At 42.0% G+C, this 24,208-nt stretch overlaps 1 protein-coding gene across 4 annotated transcripts in view; it reads right to left on the bottom strand.

Annotated features, from left to right (window-relative positions):
• The window catches only part of POLQ (DNA polymerase theta), a 134,130-nt gene that overhangs the window by 94,140 nt on the left and 15,782 nt on the right, over positions 1-24,208 (bottom strand). For all 4 annotated transcript variants that reach the window (XR_012897156.2, XM_075905142.2, XM_014578482.4 and 1 more), the window contains exons 6-11: positions 23,267-23,489; positions 10,955-11,114; positions 10,693-10,839; positions 7,518-7,730; positions 4,830-4,972; positions 1,170-1,374 (exon numbers count right to left, since the gene is read on the bottom strand). Coding sequence is in view for 3 of the 4 variants with exons in the window: in XM_075905142.2 (XP_075761257.2) it covers positions 1,170-1,374; positions 4,830-4,972; positions 7,518-7,730; positions 10,693-10,839; positions 10,955-11,114; positions 23,267-23,489 (1,091 nt within the window). In the remaining variant the exon portion in view is untranslated. The remainder of the gene's footprint in view (positions 1-1,169; positions 1,375-4,829; positions 4,973-7,517; positions 7,731-10,692; positions 10,840-10,954; positions 11,115-23,266; positions 23,490-24,208) is intronic.

Below are 24,208 nucleotides of genomic sequence, written 5' to 3'. Positions count from 1 at the left end.
TGAGTTCCCCACGTCATTTGCATGCGAGATCATCAAAGACCTCCAGCTGCAGTTTCGGCAGCGGTTTTCTGACTTGGATTCAAAGGCAGAAGAAGTGAGATTGTTTCAAAACCCATTTGAAGCAGATGTGGCCAGTTGCCCAGATGAACTGCAGCTGGAAGTCATTGAGTTGCAAGCAAATGACCTCCTTAGGGACAAGTTCAAAATAGGACTGGTGGGTTTTTACCAGTTTTTGCCCAAGGAAGACTTTCCTAATGTCAAAACTTTTGCATCAAGGTACCTTTCAATCTTTGGAACAACATACCTGTGTGAACAAACATTTTCAAGAATGAAATATGTGAAGAACAATTTGAGAACAAACTTGTCCGATGATAATCTCAGGTCACTGTTGATGTTAGGGACAACAAATCTAAAGCCAGAAATGTCTGCTATTTTGGCATCCAGGAAACAATTTCACCATTCACACTAATACAGGTGTTCATGTGTAGTGTATCAATGTGTTATTAAATAATAACTGAATAAAATAATATTAAATAAATAATTAAAAACAACATCCATGTTTTGATTGTTTTTTATTTGGACCTCAAGTGTGTAGTCGGCCCCCGAACTGCTGTTTGATAGTTAATGCGGCCCTCGGGCTGAAAAGTTTGGAGACCCCTGCTATACACCAACAGGAAAGAGATTTCCTATCTTTAACTGAACAAAACATTAAACGTAATTATCCTAAATATAAAGTGCCTTGAGAGTCAAAACAAGAAGAAATATTCCAGAACCAATTTTGCTGGCAAATGAGGAGGAACGAACAAAGATTAAAGTCTGAAACAGCTGGACCCTGCTGAGTTTTCACATACCCTGTAAAGGCCACACTGCATTATCATTTTTGGACTTGTAAGTTAGATCATGAGTCTTAGTGGGGATCTGCAGAGGCCACGTCATAAAGATTTTTTTTTCTTAAGCATGTACCAAAAATAAATTAATGAAAAACTTTAATTCATGGCATCCTAATAAAAGGTCAATATCTGTTAAAAAAAATTTTGACCAAATCCCAGAAGGCTTATTTTAAATTTACACTTAGCCCTTGAAGTTCTGCCCTGTCAAAAAAAATCTCTAGACCAGACTCACTCAAAGAGCAGAAAATATGGACAACACATAGGAGCAGTAATCTTTACCTTTTACTCCATTACCAGAGTCTAAAACCTGGATGAACTCATTCTCTAGCAGCCATCTCACACAAGCCTCAACAGCTCCATTCTGAGCTTTCTCTTCACCTCTCCCACTTCCTTGCTCACCATCTTTCAGACTGGCAGCAAGAAGTGTGCAGGAAGCATAGGTTCGCACATCTTCTGGCGTATTGGCCACTCCACCCACTATGATCTATTAAAGAAAATTCCATGATCATCATTGCTGAAAACAAGTAACATAGAATTTAATACTAGGGATGTTAAGATAGCATGAAATATCTGGCTTTAATAGTCATGTAACCTCAAATTTTAATGGTTACACAATTATTCAATAGTCCCCTATATTTAAGAGGCAGTCAGAGTGCTCCAGACCCCACTCCTGGGGAGCCTCCTGCCACCTTGCATTACTGCCTTTATATCAAAGGCAGCAGCACAGGGCTACCATAGCCCCTCTGTGTGGGGGGCTTGAGCTCCTCACACACAAAGGCTGCACCGGCATACCATGGCGGGCCCGGGCTCATTGCAGACAGAGCCTGCTCTGCGGCAGCAGCACCTGTCCGCAGGGGACCCGGGCTCCCTGTGGAAGGAGGCTGCATGGTTACCCACAGAGCAGCCTCTGTCCACGGCAAGCCTGATCGAGGCAGCAATGGGGGAGGGAAGGGGAGGCAGAGCCAGTGCTCAAGCACTGGCTCCTGCCTCCCCCTGCTACTTCTGTGGGAGGCAACAAGTGGGGGGGGGGGGGGGGAGGCAGCTCCACAGAGCCAGCACATGCAGACAGCCTGCTTAAAAGCTGGCTCCCCACACGTATCGGCTCCCGCCTGCCCCCCCCCCCATGAACTGCTGCCTCTGATAGAGAGGTGGCAACACAGGGGAGGGGGAAAGGGGGAAGAGGCAGGCAGCTCCATGGGATCCGGTGCTCATGTGGAGCTGGCATGAAAGCCAGTTCCTCACGGGCACCAGTTCCCTGCTTCTCTGCACTGCTGCCTCTGATAGAGAAGCAGCAGCGTAGGGGGGCAGGCAGCTCCACGGGAGTCGATACGCACAGGAAGCTAGCTTGAAAGCCAGCTTCCTGTGTGCACCAGTTCCCACCTTCCCCCCACTTTGCTGCCTCTGATACAGAGGCAACAAAGGGAGAGAGAGCACATGTAGTTGACCAAGCTTATCGGTTAATCATGTAGTTGTCTACATGTTGACATCCATATTTAAGACATGAAAAATTTAATGAGTTGACCGGTCATGAATCCAAAGAAAAAGTTCTGTATAACAGGAACATGTAGTAATGCAGTTTCAAACTTCTACTACTGAGAAGTATAACTGTTAAGACTCTTTATTTTGTAAGAAAAATAAAATGCTTTTGACTCTGCTTACAGTATCAGATTGCTCACTGCAAGAGAAAGTTAACTAGTAAGCTGATTTTTAGAACAGCCTAACATTTTTGAGAAAGTAATGCACATAGTAGCCTGTCAATAAGGATATTAACACTAGACTCACTCAAACACTACTGTGAGATTCAAAAAAGGGTAAAATGTGATTAAGTTTTAGATACAGAACAACCAAACCAGGAAGCAAGATTCTCCCTAGCACTGTTCATCCTACTGAAGTATTCTGTTTTGTGGGTTTGTATACTTTTTTTAAAAACACATGCATATATCATAGCCAAATACTGTGTTCCTCATTTAAAGTGTAATGCAAAAACCTCTCTATTTTATATTATATATGAGCCTCATTCTTTGTGAGTTACTACTTCAGCACTGGAGGTAAGGGAGGAATTAGTAACAAAGCATTCTGGAGTGAATTCACTTTTTTTTTTAAAGCAAAAAACTAACTACTAACAAAAAGGGAGACATTTTGGAGAGCTGTTTTTACAACAGTTCATTTAATTAGAGATCCTTATACTCAGTATACCTCTCACTGCTAATAAAAAATACAGATTCTGAGACATATCAGACCAATCTCCTGATACCATCTTGGTTTATTCAGAAGAGGTTATATGTAAAACAGTTAAGAAAGGAACTGGATTACAAAAACATTTAAAGCATGAAATGCATCTTTGTAAAAATGGGCAGAGCTGTTCCCTAGATTTTAGAATCAGATCAGTGCATATATGTGACAAAAATAATTAATGTTGCTTTGTTACTTAACTTAGTCCTGCAGAATGAGTACAGATAAGAGAAACTGAACAGAATTCTACTTCTCATTAACAGAATAATTTACTAAGTTCCAGTCAATAATACCTGTACAAAAGGAGTGCATGACTTAGGGCCTAAATTGGCCTACAGAACCTTTAATATTAATAATACTGCACAAAAATTAACTACAGTGAAACCTTTGTTATCCGGTACACTGTTAACCAGAAAACTTTGTTAATCGGCATTGCCCCCAGCCACAATACTGTCACATCTTCAGGCACACTGGCCTGGCTTGTTTTACCATGATTGGCTTAATTTTTTATTTAAGAAGTTCTAATCATCTTTAACTCAAAATAGAAATCTGAGACCAAATGCCTCACACTACAAAACCACCAATATTAAACACTTGAGTTTTACTATTATTGTCCATTGGTTTTTCCTAGGTTGATTCAGAGAACCAGAATTTTTAGATAACCAGAACGCCCTAATCCCCGAGCTTGCCGGATAACACAGGATTTACTATAGTTTGGCTCGAAGGTATAGCTAAACTACAGCCTAAGGGCGTGATTTCCCTGCTTGTGTACACATACTTGCGCACACATATTTGTGCTAGCTCTTATTGAACTAGCACAAGTATAAACAGCAGTATAGCTATGGTAACAGGTAGCAGAAGTACAGGATGAACCTCTCTAGTCTGGCACCCTCAGGATCTGACCGGTGCCGAACCAGACAATTTGCTGAACCACAGGAGATCAATATCGTCTAGAAGCATTGCCAACACTTCCACCACTTACTGAGCTCTCAGAAGACATTTAGGAGTAAATCAGTGTTAAACAGCACAGAACACTGAGAGCCAGGACTGGTGGCTGCAAACAAATTTTATGGGGTTGTGGGAAACTTGGCTACACCCATAAGTGAACATCCAGCTAACTAAAATAATGCCAGACAAAACGTTGCCGGACCAGAGAGGTTGAAACTGTGGAGGCACAGCTTAGCTATGCCAAGTATATACCCACCACAGGTATATACTCACCTGGATCAGCTATGCCTCTGGGCTGCTAATCATGCTACCTCAGCTATGCTACTATTTATATTCGTGCTAGCTCGATGAGAGCCAGCACAAGTATGTGTACAGGCGCAGGGGACTCACATCCCTATCTTTTAGCATAACTGTTGCCTCAGATCTCAGTTTAAACGTGCAGTGCTAGCAATAACAACGTTTTCCACCTATAACCTGTGCACATTTAATAGGGAGTCTCTGAGACACAAAGACAGACTCCCAATGCCACTTTCAGAGTAATTTCCACTCTGAATTAACAACAATCACAGACTGAAATGGATTTGTATTACTTTCAGTGAAGCTGTCTGGATTGGTAATGGGAGGGGGAGGAGGAACAGGAGAAAGAAAAGAAAAAAGAAGAATGGGTGTGAAGTATGTTTTTACAAGACTGCTAAACAATCATCCTAAACTTATGTGGAATAACAGAGCAAACAAAATTCCAGTCCATGTGTCCCATACCTCCAGGATTGCTCGTATCATGCTAGAGGTTACCCTTTCCCCCTCTTTTCTGAGCAAACAGCTGTGGACTGGCTTGAGCGATCCCTGAAGCAGAGCAATGCCTTTCGATCTCTCAGAGGGCTTGCATACTAGAATACTTTCACCTATGAAAACAATAGAGATGAAGTGCTCAAAAACAAAGGGAGCTACATTTTTAATTAAGACATAATTTGAAATGTTTTGCATTAATTTATTTAATCATCAATTCATGCAAAGAACAATTTAAATTTACAAAGATCGGGACTAAAAAATTTCGGTATTCTGTAGGTAACATTTCTCTGGGCAATTTTCCTGTAATAGCTCCACAATTCAATGAGGACACATTATCAAAAACATGTCATGTGAATACTTTGGATGATATAGGCCAAGAAGCCAATCAATTTCATATTTGTACACTCATTAACAGTTTACCTAATGCTGTGGAATGGCTCCATGTGTATATGACAGTTAACAGATGGCATATACTGCCCAATTAACAGACACTGCACTCACTAAAACCAATACAAGGGAATACTCAGGACAAAGAAAGCTACAGCTTGTTCTGAAGTTAACTAGTTCCACACTTCGCAGAGGAGTCCATTTTTCCGCTCCTCTGTTGTAGGATGAAATGACTGTCACAAATCCGAAGAGAAAACAGAAGTGAAATGTGACAGACTGGGCAGCACAGATAATAAAACTACACAGCACTTGAATGACACCTATCTAATACAAACAGTCTGACAGCAACACGCCTAAACATATTGAAAATATATTTATTATTAATATCCTGGTATCTTTACAGATACTACAACAGCAGCCTTAAAACACTGAATTAGTTACCATGTGTTCTCCAACTTAAAGTTTCTTCTTTAAGTGGAAACAATATAAAGTACATAAGGCATTAACGTATCAGTTAACATTAAATTAATCTCTGATACATGTAATATTCATGTATTTATGAAGTTCCAAGCAAGGCAGGGAAAGCCATGCAATGATTCAAAAGTTGTGAATCAAAACTACTGTCCTCTGATATACTGATAACAGTCATAGAATCATAGGGTTGAAAGAAACCTCAAGAAGGTCATTGAGTCCAATCCCTGCTAAAAGCAGGACCAATCCCAACTAAATCATTCCAGCCAGGACTTTGTCAAGCCGGAACTTTAAAACCTCTACTGATGGAGATTCCACTGCCTCCCTAGATAACACATTCTAGTGCTTCACCACCCTCCTAGTGAAATAGTTTTTCCTAATATCCAACTTAGACCTTCCCCACTGCAACTTGAAATCACATTATCTGTGATGATAAAGTGAACCATAGGAGGGGAAGAAAAGATAGGGGAAGTCATGGAAAAGAGGGGACATATTCCCTCACTGCAAAGTTAGTAAACATTCAGACACAGAATCTCTGGACAGCTGCTGAACAGTTACAACAAACAGGCTTAGTCAGATGAAAACATATTCTTTTTCAAACAGCACTAATCAACCAAATTCCTAATCCATACTAGAAAAGGTTTTTTTTCGTTTGTTTTTCAAGTGCAGTTGATATAGTAGAGCAGCAGCTGATATGTGCGATTATGTTCTCACTTTCATCCAAAATGCTTTATAGAAAAGGGAAAATCGTACATTTATAAATTTATAAGCATATATTCAGACTGAATACTGTGCAATAAACTCGGGTTCACTTCAGACAGGTAAAAAATAAAAGCCAAAAAAATTCATTTTATAGACGCGCTGGTCAAAGTGTAGACACCAGGTTACAAGAAATTCTACAATAGAGCACGACTTCCCTCTCAATGCAGCAGTGTGACAGAGTCTGTAGACTCTGCATTTCAGTATATGATGCTGTCAGGTTGCTGAAATCAAGATGGAATGCTACATTTCAAGACCTGTAGTGTCTACAAGCTACAACCGTACATTAAATATAAAAGTAGCCATAATGAGAGTGCAATGAGCTTCCACCAAGTTGTCAATAACATCCTCAATAGGGCAGCCTTGTTTAATAATTATATTGATATATGTAATCTCCATATGGTTTACAGATTTGCAAAAAAAAAAAACCACACCAAAATTTCTATCAATAAAATAAATTTTCATTCTGAATAAAACTGACATTAATAAAGTTATTTGCCTTCCCATGCCAAGAGTTTTTGATTGATGGTAGCAATCTCAAGAGACTTTCTATGAGCTGCCTGTGGAGACAGGGAGAAGCACTCAACATTTTCTAGGGTTACAAAACATTTTCCAGTTCACTGGAAGAGAGGCTTATAAACCTAAGTAACTTGTCCAAGTGGAAAGTATTTGTTTGCCAAATTTGGGTCTACAGCTTGAGCCTCATTGCCCAAATTTTAAGCCTATAAAACTTGCTAACCTTGCCATAACCCAAAGAATTAAAGCAAATAATCAAAGTATTAGAAATAAGAAAATCAACAAACAGACTGTGCTTCCAATAACCTGACATGTAGACACCAAAATCAATTCATGCAAAGAAAAAAAATCCTCTGGGAATCACAATTATATTGCCTTTAATACCAAATAAATTAATCTTGATTAACTTTATCATACTGAATACCAAAGGAATGAATCATGATTAATCACTAATTGTAAAGCACTGCCCTGCTTATAATTAGGTTAACACAGTTCTTAGAGAATGTTAATAAAGCCTCCACTTACCCACTGTGTCTACTCCTTTCCTTCCTGCCCTCCCAGCCATCTGTTTGTAAGTTAGGATGTCTAGGAGTCTACCACCAAATACAGGTGTTCGGACAATTACCCGGTGTGCAGGCAGATTCACCCCAGAAGAAAGGGTGGATGTTGCTGCCAGGACTCGAATCAACCCTTGGCGAAAGGCCCCTTCAATGATATCCCGTTCATCAAAAGTAAGACCTGAGGAAACAATGCTTTTCAATGAATGCACTAATATTATGTTTGTGGTGAAGCATAACCTCCATGAGGGAAAGCCTTGCGAGAATAGACAGTACATTTACTAACATTTACCATGTATCAGTTTAGAATGATGGAGCCATGTCATACCAGTTTCTTGATTGTTGCTTGGAAGCATGACAAATTAATAAATTCTACAGAAACACTTTCCTTTTACTATCCTAACCAATAGCAATCTGCTCCTCCAAAGTGCTTACAGACACCATAAAAAGTCAGAAAAACACAGGAAAAAAGTTGGATCCAGTAGTTATAACAGGGGCTCAGAGGTAACAGCTTTCCCTTTCTACATTTCTGTGGTTTGCTATCCTGAACCTGGAGTCCAACTAGCTTATCTAGTTCATTTCCATTAAAAAATCCACAATACACATTTTCCATTGTTTACTTCAAGCAGTGAGTCCAAAGCAATGGGATTCCTAACACTTCCTTTGGGATGCTGCTGAACAGCTTAATAGATCTTATGGCCAGGAAGTTTCCTGTTTATGATTTCATCCGTCCACTTCTAAATCCACAGTCTTGCACCACACTAAGTTATTCTTTTTCTTCCTTGATATTTATCTCAATATATACAAAATTTTTCCTGAGACACAACAGTGACATCACATCACACTGCGTCTCACCTGCCTCCTCCCTTCTTGGTGCTCAGGGAGCAGGTGCCATGTGGCCTCCTCCCTTCCTGGTGCTCTGGGGAGGAGCCAAGGCTGCTGTGGCCTCAGTCCAGCCAAACCGCCCAGCAGCCAGGGGGAGACAGCTGGGGCTGGTGTGGCCAGGATGGAGTGGGTAGAGCCAGGGCTGGCACTGCCTCGCCCCTGCCCGATGGCTGGGGGGCAGTCCAGGACTGCCACGCCTCAGCCTGGCCCTCCCCAGTGGCTGGTGGGAAAAAGTCGGGCTGCCTACCCTGGGAAGGGGGATGGGTTGGTGAGCATAGCGAGCAGGGGGTGAAGCCCCCTAGTAGGCTTGAAATATTGGTAGACTTTTTTCTACCAATTTCTCTATATTCAGCTCCATCTTTCTTTTTAAGTCACTCTTCTCAGGTTCACTCATCAGTTTGACCTCCTTCTCTTAGTGGGCTGTTGTGATGATGGAGCCAACAAGCCAGTTTCCCCATGAGGGATAAACTATCAAGTTTAAGGCCTATAAACTGAAGAGCTCTTATCCTGGGACTCACAAAGGAGCTAAAGTTACTCAAAGTCACATCAAGAAGGAACCTGATGTACACTGGGAATCTTGTTTTGAAAAATGAACTTTTGTTGGCATACTTTCAAGGTAGTGGTGCAGAAACATTTTTGAGTGGGAGTGTTGACACCCTCAACTTACCGTCTCCTCCCATCTCTCCCCTTCCTCTCAGCTGAGGCTGGGGTAATGCCCTGGTGTGTAAAACCAGCAGCCAGGACCCAAGGCTGGCAGACAATCCCCCAGGGCGTGAGGCCAAAGCAGAACCCCTGGCACACAGGACCAACAGCCAGGACCCCAGGCCCAAAGCCAGAAGCAGAGCCCACAGCAAGCAGAGAGGCGAGGACCATGGGTGCTAGGCCAGGAGCCCGGGGGGTGCTGCAGAATCCCCCACACCTCTAGTTCCCACACTTATGTTTCAAGTTTGGGCTATTTTTAAATTCAGTGGAGCTGAAAGGCAGTGGGACCACTGGAAGTCTCCAGAAAAGAATGCCATATTAGCTTGAGTAGTTTTCCATTAACTACATAGTTAGTGGTATCCAAGGGTACGTCTAGACTACATGCCTCTGTCGCCAGAGGCATGTAGATTAGGCTACCAGACATAGTAAAATAAAGCGGCGATTTAAATAATCGCCGCTTCATTTAAATTTACATGGCTGCCGCGCTGAGCCGACAAACAACTGATCAGCTGTTTGTCGGCTCAGCGCGATAGTCTGGACGTGCGGGTGTCGACATCAAAGGTATTTGTCAACCACCCCGGTAAGCCTCCTGGGATGAGGTTTACCTGGGTGGTCGACAAATACCTTTGATGTCGCCACCCGCGCGTCCAGACTATCGCGCTGAGCCGACAAACAGCTGATCAGTTGTTTGTCAGCTCAGCGTGGCAGCCATGTAAATTTAAATGAAACGGCGATTATTTAAATCGCCGCTTTATTTTACTATGTCTGGTAGCCTAATCTACATGCCTCTGGCGACAGAGGCATGTAGTCTAGATGTACCCCAAGTAACTCATGGGGAGAGAAGAGCTTTCTTCGGTTGATTCAGCACACCACAGCTCTTTACTTTCAATATTTTCCAGTCTAAGTGTAGAGATCAAATGAATGCTTAACCTGTAGGAATTTCAGACCAGGATTTCTCTCAAGGTTAACTACACACCCTAGTTGTCTCTGAATTCTGGTCACTGTTTGCACATTTGTTGTAGTCTCCACTGATTTCTACCACCAGGGCGGATGTGGAAACTTCTTCCAACAATTGCACCTTGCTTCCAATCAGGCACATTCCTTCTGAAAGGCTAATCTGAGAAACAAATCACAGATTTGGAGTAAACAGCAAACAGCTACCACTAATAGTGACAGTCTTTCTTTCTTTACATTTTCACCTTTTGTCAGAAACACAGAATAACTGTTCCTGTTCATCTTCACCTGTCTGATTCAGTGTTTGGTTGTGTAAATTGTCTTAACTCACTAACAAAGTTTATCATTTTGCAAACTGTCTTAGTTATGATTCATTACTTGGTTATAATTCATTACTTGTAAATTGTTGCTGTCCTATGTGCTGAAATAGATAGAGAGAAAGTTTGCCATAAAAAGAACCTCAGGCTTAGCTTTAGCTGTGACTGGCAATGAGATTTTGTCCTATAAGTGACAAAAGACATCAGAATGTGACTGGTAAGTACAACTACATTAATATCTATAATAGTAAGCTAATGAGAAATGCATTAACAGCTAAGAAATACCTGCATGATGAAATGCCACTCCCCATGGTAAAGTACGCTTGAGAACAGAATCCAGACCTGAGGGTGAGCGCCTCAGCTGGTCCATCACCTCCTCTATTGCTTTCTTGTCCAAGGCAACTGGTAAAAGTTCTGACGTTTTCGTAAACCCTTCAGTCAGGAAAGAGAAAGAATATGTTTATAGCTCTCATCAAAATTACTTTGCTACACGAGCACAGTGCAGCTCACAGTCTCCTAAGTAAGCTCCTTCCCCATCCCCTCTTACTCTCAGCATGCTGCAAGGACCAGAGCTGAAGGTTGTAGAATTCCCTGGCTATGATGTCTGCCAGTTTTTCACACCAGTTCTTCGATGGACAGAAGAGCAGGACTGAATGACCATCACGAATAGTTTCATAACACAGGCTCACAATATGATCTTCATCTCCCTGAATTGAGACAAATAATTCTTTCAACAAACTCGTGTGTCATACAGGGATTGCAAGTGCTGCCATTATGACCTCACACTTCAAATCCCTTATACAAATTCAGAGAGAAATAAGGGAAAGAAAGGGAGCTGAGTTTTCTTGATCTTTGAAATTCTAGGGATTAGTATAGTTTCATTGATGTGTACATGTCTTGGGCCCAACATCAGATAAATCTGAAGATTTAGATCCAATTATCCCTAGTTTATACTATTGTTATAATCACAATTAAAACCTTTTTAACCTTGTACTAAAATGCAAAGAACAGTTAACTTCTGAAGTTTCAGATGCTTAAAGTAAAAATTTTTAACAGTTTCTTTATTCACTTTCCCTTTAGCTGTATAGGGTTTTTTTATATGGAAAATTCCCTTATTCTAGCAGTTTCTTTAGGTGATATTGAAGATAACCATTGAGTGGTTAAAGTTCAACTTTATTTTAAGATAAAACAAAGCAAACATATACACTCCCGAGAAAAGGAAAAGAAGTATAACTTCTTGCTATTTTATGTATATGTACTTAAAACTTAATTTATTTAGAAATTACAGGCAAAGCACATAATTTTAATAGTCAGAGACTTCGCAAACTCTTACTAGTCAGATTACAACCTTTGTCAATAGCTTGCTTCTTATATAATAGGTTAAAAACATGTTCCTGACATGAATTTGTTCTGGATATTTAAATTGATTTTAGGCAGAAGGCCAAAGGAGTAATAAAGGATAAAGCATAAATCATCTAGGGAAGGAAAAAACAATATTACACTAGGAGAAAGCAGTAGCAGAAACTTCAGATGCATATAAAGTCTTATTCAGCCAACCCCAGAAGAAGGGGTGATGTCATTTGGGTCCCTTTCTTTGCCCAGTCTAGCCATGACATCTTGCAGGATCATGACAAAGGTATAAGACCACGATGGTAGATTCCAGGAATTTAGTGGCCACCTTGAAGATGAAATTCCTTCCCTTAGTCTATTGAGTCTACAAACTTGGCTTTCCTGCCCACTTCCACTTATACATATTACCAAGTAACCTCTAGAAAAAGGATAGGAGCCACCTCATCCCATCAAAATGATCCAATAAATATATAGCTCCAGTCATTGCAATTGTGAGCATTTCTTTTGGTTTCTGGAATCCCACCATCTGTTAAGCCAAACTATGATCTCTGATGAAATTTCTTTCATTTAAACAAATCCAGTTTTTTTGCTTCTCTCCAACTTTTGCTTATTTTATGTAACAGGCTGAGCTGGTCTTAGAATTACAGAAATGTTGCACTGGAAGGGACCTTGACAGGTCACATCATCCAGCACTCTCCACTGAGGCAAGTCTAAGTATTATCTAAACCATCTCTGACAAACATTTGTCTAACTTCAGGCAACAGTGCTTAATATACAGTTTGAACATTTTTCTTAATGTCTGACCTACACCTCTCTTGCTACACTTTAAGCCCATTACTTCTCATTCTAGTCTTAGTGGATCAAGAAAACAATTCATCTTCTTCTTTATAACCACCTTTTGCATACTTGAAGACTGCTATCATATTCCATGCTCATCCCTCAATCTTCTCTTCTGACTAACCAAACCCAATTTTTTCCGATCTTTCCATACAGGACATTTTCTAGACCTTTAACCATTTTTGCTGCTCCCCTCTGGACTTTCTCCAATTTGCCCACATCTTTCCCAATGTGTGGCACCCAGAACTGTATACAGAACTACAGGCCTTATCAGCTTAGTAGAGGAGAAGAATTATTTCTCATGACTTGCTTACCACAATTCTGCTAATACATCTTAGAATGATGGTCAAGTTTTTGCAACTGTATTATATGGACCACTCATTTAGTTTGTGATACTTTATATCCCCCCAGATCTTTTTATATACAGGCAGTCCCCGACTTACGTGGATCCGACTTACGTCGGATCCCTAGATACGAACGGGGTGAGGCAACTCCCGCACATGCGCAGCAGCATTCCCGGGGCTCACTCACCTGGGTCCTAGGATCCTCCTCCTCTTCGGGCCGGCTCCGACTGGGGTCCCGCAGAGCTGCCGGGCAGAGGAAAAGTGCCTCTCCACGCCCGCTGCCCCCCCCCCAACTCCCTGCCAGCAACAGGCTGCCCCGTCCCCTGAGCAACAGGCTGCCGAACAGACAAAAGCAGCCTCTCTGCCCCTCCTCCCCTCTATACATGCCGGGGCTCCGGAGCGCAGCAGCGTCCCCGGGGCTCGCTCACCTGGGTCCTAGAATCCACCTCCTCCTCCTCTTCGGCCGGCTCCAACTGGCCTCTGCCTGCAGCAGCTGGCCACAGGGACAGGGATCCCGCAGAGCTGCCGGGCAGAGGAAAAGTGCCTCCCCACGCCCGCTGCCCCCCCCCGCGGCCTCGCATCCTGCACGCCTCCCCCCTCCCCCCCCCCGCCAGCAACAGGCTGCCCTCTCCCCTGAGCAACAGGCTGCCAAACAGCAGACAAAAGCAGCCTCTCCGCCCCTCCTCCCCCTATACATGCTGGGCTCCCTGGGCAAACAAAGACTCCACCAAAACAAATAAAGTGCTGGCCTCATTGTGTTAGCAAAAAAAGGACCCTCCTCCTAGAACCCTGGGTGGTGTGTGGAAATAAAGCTATTAGCTCAAAGCATGGTGCAGAGCTGTTTGGTATTTGATGAGTTACTCCTTTAGTCCTGAGTTTGTCACAGGGACAGAAATAGATGTGAAATCTTCTGAACAGGGGAACAGACAGCAAAACAAACATTAGAGGGGAGTTAACCTTTCCCTATGCTATCCAAAACTAAAAAAAATGTTTGGCTAGAGTTTCCCCTACAATATGTACCAGTTCCGACTTACATACAAATTCAACTTAAGAACAAACCTACAGTCCCTATCTTGTACGTAACCCGGGGACTGCCTGTAGTAATTCTTCTCTAGCAGTCATTTCCTATTTAGTATTAGGAAGAAATAATTAATTGCACAAAGTGTACTATATTGCATTTGTCCGTACTGAATTTCATCCTACACATTTCAGATAATTTCTCCAATTGCCAAGTGTGTTTCAAATTCTAATCCTGCCCTCCAGAAAGATAGCAACTTCTACCAGCTTGGAATCACCCTGAAACTTTAAGTGTATTTTCTGTGCCCTTACCTAAATCATTTATGAAGACGCTGACTAGAACTGGACACAGGACAGATCTCTGTAGGATCCCAATTGATATGTTCTTCCAGCTTCACTGTGAACACTGATAATCTCTCTCTGTGTAGAGTTTTCCACCTAGTTGTGCACCCACCTTTTACAGTAGGGTCAACTTGCATATACTTCCCTTCTTTGGTTATAAGGAGATCATGTGAAACAGTTACCATATTCCAGGATGCAATCCAAACAAGTGAGGAGTTGTGTCAATGCCTACTATGTAACCTTGCATGCCTCACAATGCTTTGCTATTGTAGCTCCCAATTTTGACTTGTATACTGGTAGACTGTGAGCAGTCCCACTCTAAGTGTCTGTGTATAGTTATGGCCCCAGTCCAGTAACTCTGCCCCAGCAGCTTGTCAACACACACCAGTCACAGGCAGGCTAACAACAGCCTTCGATATCACCTGCAGTATGATCCCAATAAACTCCCAGCTCCAAATTTTCCCCCAAAACATGTGTGCTGAACTATGCAGCCCTCTCATTGGCAGCTCAGATATCAGAGGTCTGTTGCCCTGCAAGGGATCACTATTCAACTGTTTGGTAACTCCATTTAAAGTAGCAAACAGTTCAGTTTATTTTTTTTAAACTGGTTAACTACAAAGAGATTAATTTTAGGTGAGCACGTGAAAAAGGGTATTAAAGTCAGAAATGAACACATGATAAAACACTTTCTGGTACCTAAAACTTAACAAGCTAAAGTTGGCCCAAGGTAAAAAATGTTATCACAGGTTCTCATTGACATTGCTAGCCAAATTCCCAGATGAGAAACTCCCTCAAGGTCAAAGGGCTGGTTCCTCTATCTTCTGAGATTAACAAGTGAAATAGGAAAAAGAGATCAGGATAGATGAAATTGGAGTCTTTTTCCCCACCCTCTAACTTTTATGGTTCAGTCACACTTTGAAGTTGATTCTACTGAGGACTTTCCATCAAAGAAAAGTTTATTCAAATAATAAAAGCAGTAACATAGAGTCTGGTGAAGGTTGCTCCATGCTTTTTCTTCTCCCCTGTGTTTGCTGAAATGCAGATTTGTCTCATCTCCTGCCATTTCCCCCTCTTGCTATTTCAAGGACTCTGCTTACTATTTGTATGCAAATTGAGGTAAACACATAATCTTGTGTTTAGGATAGGCTAGATTAACAACTTTTGCCTAGTTAGAACTGTGTGGTTTGGAACACGTTATCATCTTGTAAGGGAAATTCATAACTTTATACATAATGTTACTACACACATTTCATTATATTATTGACCACAACATTATTAGTTTTAAAATAATACCTCAAGGCATGTGTGTGTGCAAGGTACAATATAGGCAAATAATACCTCAAGGCATATTTGTGTGCAGGGTACGATACAGGGATGCTGTTGATCACTTCTGCATCAAAAGCTTTAATAAAGTCGAAATACATCACATCTACTGCTTCCTCCATCAACAAGGCTTGCTACCCTCCTAAGAGGGAGCGAGTCATCCATTGGCCATCTAGATCAGTAATCTTGAGAATTGTGCTACTTACCTGTGACCAAGAGTCTTCCAAGACTGATCAAACCTTCAGACTGCTATGCCTTCTTATTTCTCCATGTAGGAACTGAAAATTCTGCCAAGAATGACCTTGAGTGGGTCACTGCAGATTATGCAGCATTGAACAGAAGGATCAATGAGTCGGAGGTACAGGTTGTGTTCTCATCCACCCTCCGTGTTGAAAGAAAAGGTCCAGGTAGGGATCATTGAATTATGAAAGTAAATGCGTGGTTGCGCAAGTGGTGTCGGAAAGAGGGCTTTGCATTCTTCGACCATTGGATACTGTTCTGGGCACAAGGATTTCTAGGAAGAGATGGGATCCCTTTAATGAAGAGAAGGAAGAGCATCTATACACAGGTAACCTTGCAAACCTAGTGAGTAGGGCTTTAAACAAGGTTCATTGGTGACCTAAGCCCTGAGATAAATGGGGAAGTAGGAACACCAGGAGGAAGGTGCAAAAAGGACCATCAATTTGTAGTGAGAAGGTAGGGCAATCAGCTAGTTATTTAAGGTGAAACAAGCAGGAAGAATTAGAAGTCCTGGCACAGTCAAAGAGCTGTGATTTGATTGAAATAACTGAGACTTGGTGGGACAACTCAGATGATTGAAAGGGTATAAACTGTTCAGGAAGGGCAGATGGGGACGAGAAGGTGAAGGAGTTTTGCACTGTATATAAGAGAGTAGTATGATTGCTCAGAGCTCCAGTATATAGTGGGAGAAAAACCCGTTGAGAGTCTTTGGGTTAAGCTTAGAGGCAAGAGCAACAGGGGTGATGTGGTTTGTGTCAGCTATAGACCACTAGATCAGGTGGATGAAGTAGACGAGGCTTTCTTCAGACAATTAACAAAAGCTTCAAGACCACCGGACCTGTTTCTCAGGGGGGACTTTAATTACCCTGACATCTGTTGGGAGACCAATACAGCAGTACACAGACAATCCAGGAAGATTCTGGAGAATACAGGGGACAACTTCCTGGTACAAGTACTGGAGTAACCAACCAGGGGCCATGCACAGTTTGACCTGCTGCTTATGAACATGGAGGAATTAGCAGGAGAAGTAGCTGTGGGCGGTAACCTGGAAAGCAGTGATCATGAGATGGTCAATTTCAGGATCCTGACCAAAAAAAGAAAGGAGAGCAGCAAAATAACCATGATGGCCTTCAGAAAAGCAGACTTTGACTCCCTCAGAGAACTGATGGGCAGGATCCTTCATGCTAACATGAAGGGAAAGGAATCCAGGAGAGTTGGCTGTATTTTAAAGAAGCCTTATTGAAGGCACAAGAACAAATCATCATCATGCGCAGTAAGAAAAACAAATACAGTAGGCAACCAGCTTGGCTTAACAGTGTAATCCTGGGTGAGATGAAACACAAAAAGGAAGCTTACAGAAAATGAAAACTTGGACAGATGACGAGGGAGGAACACAAATATATTGCTCAAGCATGCAGGGCTGTAACCAGGAAGGCCAAAGCGCAATTGGAATTGCAGCTAGCAAGGTATGTGAAGGGTAACAAGAAAAGTTTTTACAGGCATGTTAGCAATAAGAGGGTGATCAGGGAAGGTGTGGGACCCTTACTGGATAAGGGAGGTAACCTAGTGACAGATGATGTGGGAAAAGCTGAAGTACTCAATGCTTGATTTTGCCTCTGGCTTCACAGACAAGGTCAGCTCCCAGAGTACTGCATATGGCAGCACAGAATGGGAAAGAGATGAGCAGCCCTCGGTGGCGAAGGAAGAGGTTAAGAACTATTTAGAAAAGCTAGACATACACAAACCCATGGGGCCAGATCTAGTGCATCCAAGGGTGCTGAGGGAGTTGGATGATATGATTGCAGAGCCATTGGCCATTATCTTTGAAAACTCATGGCAATCAGGGGAAGACTCAGATGATTGGAAAAAGGAAAATGTAGTGCCCATCTTTCAAAAAGGGAAGAAGGCAATCCAGGGAACTACAAATGGTCAACCTCTCCTCAGTCCCTGGAAAAATCATGAAAGTGATCCTCGAGAAATCCATTTTGAAGCACTTGGAAGAGAGGAAAGTGATCAGGAATAGTCAACATGGATTCACCAAGGGCAAGTCACGCCTGACCAACATGATTGCCTTCTATGACAAGGTAACTGGCTCTGTGGATATGAGGAAGGTGATGGACGTAATATATCTTGATGTTAGCAAAGCTTTTGATACAGTCTCCCACAGTCTCCTTGCCAGCAAATTAAGGAAGTATGGATTGGATAAATGGACTGTAAGGTAGATAGAAAGCTGGGTAGATTGTCAGGCTAAACGGGTAGTGATCAACGGCTCGATATCTGGTTGCTGGTCAGTATCAAGCAGGGTGCCCCAAGGGTCGGTTCTGGGCTGTTTTTTTTCAACATCTTTATTAATGACCTGGATAAGGAGATGGATTGCACCCCCAGCAAATTCACAGATGACACTAAGCTAGGGGGAGGTAGATACACTGGAGGGCAGGGACAGGGTCCAGAGTGACCTAAACAAATTAGAAGACTGGGCCAAAAGAAATTGGATGAGGTTCAACAAGGACAAGTGCAGAGTCCTGTACCTGGGACGGTACTGTTACAGGCTGGGGACTGATGGGCTAAGCAGCAGTTGGGCAAAGAGAGACCTGGGGATTACAGTGGATGAGAAGCTGGATATGAATCAACAGTGTGCCCTTGTAGCCAAGAAGGCTAACGGCATATTTGGTTGCATTAGGAGAAGCACTGCCAGCAGATCTAGAGAAGTGATTATTCCTCTTTACTTGGCACTGGTGGAGTCACATCTGGAGTATTGCGTCCAACTCTGGACCCCCCCATTACAGAAAGGATGAGGATGCACTGGAGAAAGTCCAGTGGAAGGCAACAAAAATTATTAGGAGGCTGAAGCACATGACTCATGAGGAGAGGCTGAGGGATTTGGACTTATTTCATCCACAAAAGCATGAGAAGGGATTTGATAGCAGTCTTCCACTACCTGAAGGAAGATTCCAAAGAGCATGGAGAGAGGCTGTTCTTTGTAGTGAAAGGTGACAGAATGAGGAGCAATGGTGTCAAGTTGCAGTGGGGAAAGTCTAGGTTGGATTAATGATGTTAAATAGTGAGTAATTTACTAGTAGATAAGCTTTTGCTTATCGGATAGTTGACTAGTCCTTAAAATCCTTAGGTTGGATATTACGTACAACTATTTCACTAGGAGGGTGGTGAAGCACTGGAATGGGTTACCTAGGGAGGTAGTGGAATCTCCATCCCTAGAGGTTTAAGTCCTGGGTTGACAAACCCTGGGTTGACAAATCCCTGGCTGGGAATATTTAGTTGCTGTTGGTCCAGCTTTGGGCAGGGGGTTGGACTCAATGACCTCCTGAGGTTTCTTCCAACCCTGTGATTCTATGATACCTACCTAATATCATTCTTTGATAGGGTAAGTCTGATACAGTTTGTTCTTAACTAGGATATTCTGTTACTTGTTTCCTTATCTTAAAAGGTGCTTACAAATTTATTGTTTGCTCCATTATCTTTCTGGGTACCAAAGTCAAGCTGACTGGTTCACAATTCTTTGGGTTGTCCTTATTTCCCTTGTCATAGATAGGTATTATATTTGCCTTTTACTAGTCGCTTCCCCCCTTGCTGCCTCTATCAGAAAGAGGCAGCAAGAGGAGGGGGGAGAGAGAGAGGTGGGAGTGCTTCAATACGGCAGCACCACGTGGAGCCAGGGCTCCATGCGGCACTGCCACTTTGAAATTGCTGGCCCCGTGCTCCCTGCAGCACTTTCCCTGGGGCGGCAGTTATACTTCAAAGGCAGAGGCTCCCTTACTTGACTAATTGAATCGTTGATGCAAATTGCATTGACAATTTGATTAGCCAGTAAATCTAAATTTAACATCCTTATTTTCATGACATGCCAGTGGAAATTTCAGCAGTATTTTCTAACCCACTAAAGGTACATGATGAATTTCATGATGGAGCAGAAAGAGAAGGAAGCATGACAGACTTCCATTGGCTGATGCTACCAAGTAAAAACAGCACAGCCATTGATGCTGTGTAGACCAGCACTTCTGATGCAGGGCCACAAGCACAGACTGGAGGGATCACATTATCAAGCAAATCCAGGATGAACCGCAGCAAGATCAGAACTTTCTTATGAAGAAAGCTATGTTTCTGGAGCTTTATGAGTATCTTGCTCCAACAAGCCAGCATAAAGACATATCAAAGAGAATTCATTCTTGCCGGTCCAGAAGCAGGTTGCTGTAGCAGTCTGGCGACCCCAGACTGCTTCAATTCCATTGCCAACCAGTTTGCTGGTGGAAAATTAACTGTGGTAGAAGTTTCTGATATATGATTTACTCCAAGTTGGTGGGCATTAAAGATATTCCTGATGTCACTGCTGACAGAACAGGGTTTCTTAAGTGCCCAGGGGCATGGCAGTGCACTTAGGAATGACATGACAAACAATGAAGTGAGGGATGTATCACAGCATGGGTACGTATAAGGAACTAAATGAACTGTGAATTGCTGTAGTTAGCTGCACAGAGGAAGTGTTAGCTTAGTCATGTATAATCATTCCTCATGTATTTATCTTTATTATCTCAAATCATGATTGTATGATGGGCTACAGTAATAAACTTTCTTGATGACACAAAAGGCTTTATTTGTAAACATGTCACTTGTTCTTTCAGTCTGATTCTACTCTATTTACACTGAGTTTCGCTATATTAGTCATTCAATCGCTGAAACTTTTTTTTTGGGGGGGGGACACAAAAGGGGCATATGAACAATGTAGCCATTACTGCATTTTTTGTTAGTCCTTCCCTTCTGATGCAATAAATAGGCCTTCCCCAGGACTGGGCAAGATGCAGCCCCCAACACTTTGACCCAGCCCGCAGACTGCATCTGGCCGCTTTCTATTTATATCCTCCTACCTGTGCCACTGAATTTCCAGGAGGTGGCTTAGGCAGCAGAATCCTGTTTAAATTAGGGATGTAATAGTGTACTCGATTAACCAATAAGCAGAAGCTTCTGGGTTAATGATATAGACTACACACATTCCCCTGCCCCACCAGTAAATTTTTTAGCTGGCTGGCCAGCAGACTGGCTCAGTCCTGGCTTGCAATGGGTGCAGTACCTACCCCTGCTGCGGCTCTGCATTTAAAGTGTAATAGGAGCTAGGTAGGCAGGTAGCCCATCTCGGTCCTAGCTCACGCCAGGTGTGAGAGCTCAGACCTTCTCTGGACAGGGGCTACTGCCACCCTGCACTGTTGCCTCTCTATCAGAGGCAGCAAAGTAGGGTGAAAGGCAGCTGGTCCATGAAGGGAGCTGGGTTTTTTTAACTGTCTCCCCTCATGGACCAGCTCCCGCCTGGCACCCCACACTGCTGCCTCTAATACAGAGGCAGCAGTGCTGAGTGGCAGGGGGCTTCGTGGGAGCGGGGCTGGAGCACACTGGCTGCTGGCCCCGCCCCGGGTACTATAGAATAGTCAAGTAACCAATAAGAATTCATAAGATTAATAGACTATTCAATTAACCAATATTTAACATCCCTAATTTAAATAGCTCCCAGATGTGGCACTACCTCTGCAGGGGCTGGAGCTACCAGCCTTAAAATAGCTTCAGCAACCCCAGGTGGCTGCCAGGCTGCACAGCAGCAGTGGGGCTGGGCACTGTGAGCCCTTTGCTATGTGTTTAATTCAAAGCTTCTGGCTCCAAAGAAGTCTGGGAGGAAGGTAGTCCCAGCCGTTCCCCGCCTGTCCCAGGACCTGCCCCTTCCAGGGGTGAAGCCAGCCAATGACCACGTACCAGAAGTCATTAAGTGCCCCCCCCTACAAAAATTATTGCCCACCCCTGGCCTACACTGTCTTTCACCACCCTCTTGCTTCTAATATCTTTGTAAAATGGAGTCTTATTACTTTTTATGTCCTTAGCTATTTAATCCTGTTTTGTGCTTTGGTCTTTCTAATTTTGTCCCTACATACTGTGTTCTTCTATACTCATCTTTCATAATTTGCCCCATTTTACACTTTTTGAATAATTTTTTTTTTGGAGTTTTAAGTCACTGAAGATCTCCTGGTTAAGGCAGGATGGTCTCTTAACATACTTCCCATATTTTTCCTATGCATTGGGATAGTTTGTTTTATGTCCTTAATAATGTGTCTTGAAAAAACTGCTCTTTCCTCTGAATTTTTTTCCTTTACACTTGCTTCTCAAGGGGTCTTATCTATCAATATGTTGAGTTTGCTAAACTCTGCCTTCTTCCCATCCATTGTATTTATTCTGCTGTTTTCCCTTCTACTATTCCCTTCAAATCATTAACTATCATTTCATGATCATTTTCAACCAAGCTTGCCTTCCACCTTCGAAATCTCAACTAGTTCCTCCTTATTTGTCAAAATCAATTCTGGAACTTCTTCTCCCCAAGTTGCTTCCTCTATCTTCTGTAATAAACATTTGTTTTCAATGCATTCCAGAGAACCTGCTGGATAATCTATGCCGTGCTATAGTACTTTCCCAACAGATATTTGGATAGCTGAAGTGTATTATCACCACCAAATCGTATGCTTTGCATGGTTTTGTTGTTAGTTTAAAAAAAGCTTCATCCACTTCTCAGTTAGGTGATCTATAGTAGAATGCCTCCCATGACATTACCCTTTTTTCACTTTAATCACCATTCAGAGGCTTTCCTTAGTTCTGCCTCACACTTCTCTCTCAACAATACCAGAGTATGTATAAGACAACACAATTCTTGTCCTGTTACTTTAAATCTGTTTAGGACAATCTTAGATATAGACAACTGCACAACAGGTCCTTGGGGATTTAAAAGTTAAAATAAAGGTGGTAGAAGGCAAGCTTTCAGGTCAAGAAATGCATGGATATAGAAAATGAAAATACGGTAGAGGCCATCCATCTATTAGGGTTGTAGGACAAGCACCTGCTGTACAAGCTACATCCCAATGTAATCAAAATCATAACTTAATTTGCTGACACTGGCAAACATTTTAATCAAGAGTGGATTTTTTGTTGTTCTTAAAGATATTCTCTAGCTAAAAACAAATTATTTGCAGCAAGTTATACGGCCAGTCTTATACAAGTGGTCACACTGAATGATGACAGTAGTTCTTTCTTGCCTTAGAATTTATGAATTCTTAGTTCATGTGTGTCCAGTTAGCTCCAACCTAGTTCAAAAGAAGGGTTGGAGCGTCTCTCTGAAGCAAAGGATACTAAGAACAATTAGAACTAGCTAGGGAAAATTCTGGTTTTGAAAGGAGTTTACCATAAAAACCAAATCACAGGAAATGGGAATCTTTAGGCCTAAGTCCTACTTTGCTTCTAATATAGAGTCACCTGATTAAAACATTACACACCTACTGATACATTTTAAGAGTCTTCTTTTAAGTTAGACAGTAAAAGCAACGTTATCTTGGAGCAACTAGTTAATAAGATTCAGTCATTACCTTGACTTGCAGCATGGGTTGGAATTCCCTCACCAGCTTCATTGAAGAATCATAAATATTACTGCCAATTTTCACCCATTCCATGAGGGGTACAGGACGAAAATCAGTATGGTACAGCTCAGCATTCAACCAGGAGGCCAGATGGTCCAGATTAGGAAGGGTAGCACTCATGCCTACTATCTGTATGCTGTTAGAAATAGGAGAAGTATTCTCCTTTGTCTGTCTATAATGGGTTAAAAGAAAATGAAAAATAGAACCTTCAGCAACATTCTGGTGCAAAATAGCAAATCCTATTTATCCAATCTGGGATCCTGATGCTCAAACAGTACACTGAATACATGAAGAGTGAGCACTCTCCTCGCAGCATACATTACAACAATTACTCTGGTCATAAAATTATGCATAATTAAAAAATAATGTGGCTGCAAGGTTTAGCCTCTGAAGGCACTTACTGCCACAATATATATGAGGGGGAAAAAATAAGATTTCCTTGCCATTCATTTTAAGAATTCAACTTATGGAATTATGGAAATAAAAGGGACAGATGTTTTTTCACTATAACTTTCATAATCTTAAGTATCTTATTTCAAATCCACTCCATTTAGACTAAAGTTTTCAAAAACAGTCATTGAAAGTCAGGTTCCTTATTTAGGCAATTAAATAAGTTGCCTCATTCTCAAATGATGAGCATTCATTAGCTACAGTTAAATTAAAGAAAAGCAATGGGTGTTCAGAACTTCTAAATAAGGGGCCTGATTTTTCAAATGCCTAAATAAGGATGTAAGATGTAAAGCTCAAAACTTATTTAAAAAAAAATCTGTGTAAAAAAACTAGAACTATTTAAAACACTGACCAAATGCATGTTGACCCATCCAAAACCCACAGAATATAGGATAGATTTTTTTTGAAAGCTTGTCTACACTACAGAGTTAATTCGAGTTT

This window comes from Pelodiscus sinensis, chromosome 1, assembly GCF_052426305.1.
Source record: "Pelodiscus sinensis isolate ZL-2025 chromosome 1, ASM5242630v1, whole genome shotgun sequence".
Lineage (NCBI taxonomy): Eukaryota > Metazoa > Chordata > Testudines > Trionychidae > Pelodiscus > Pelodiscus sinensis.
The sequence above is the reverse complement of the archived record's forward strand: the minus strand, read 5'-3'. Positions and strand labels throughout refer to the sequence as shown.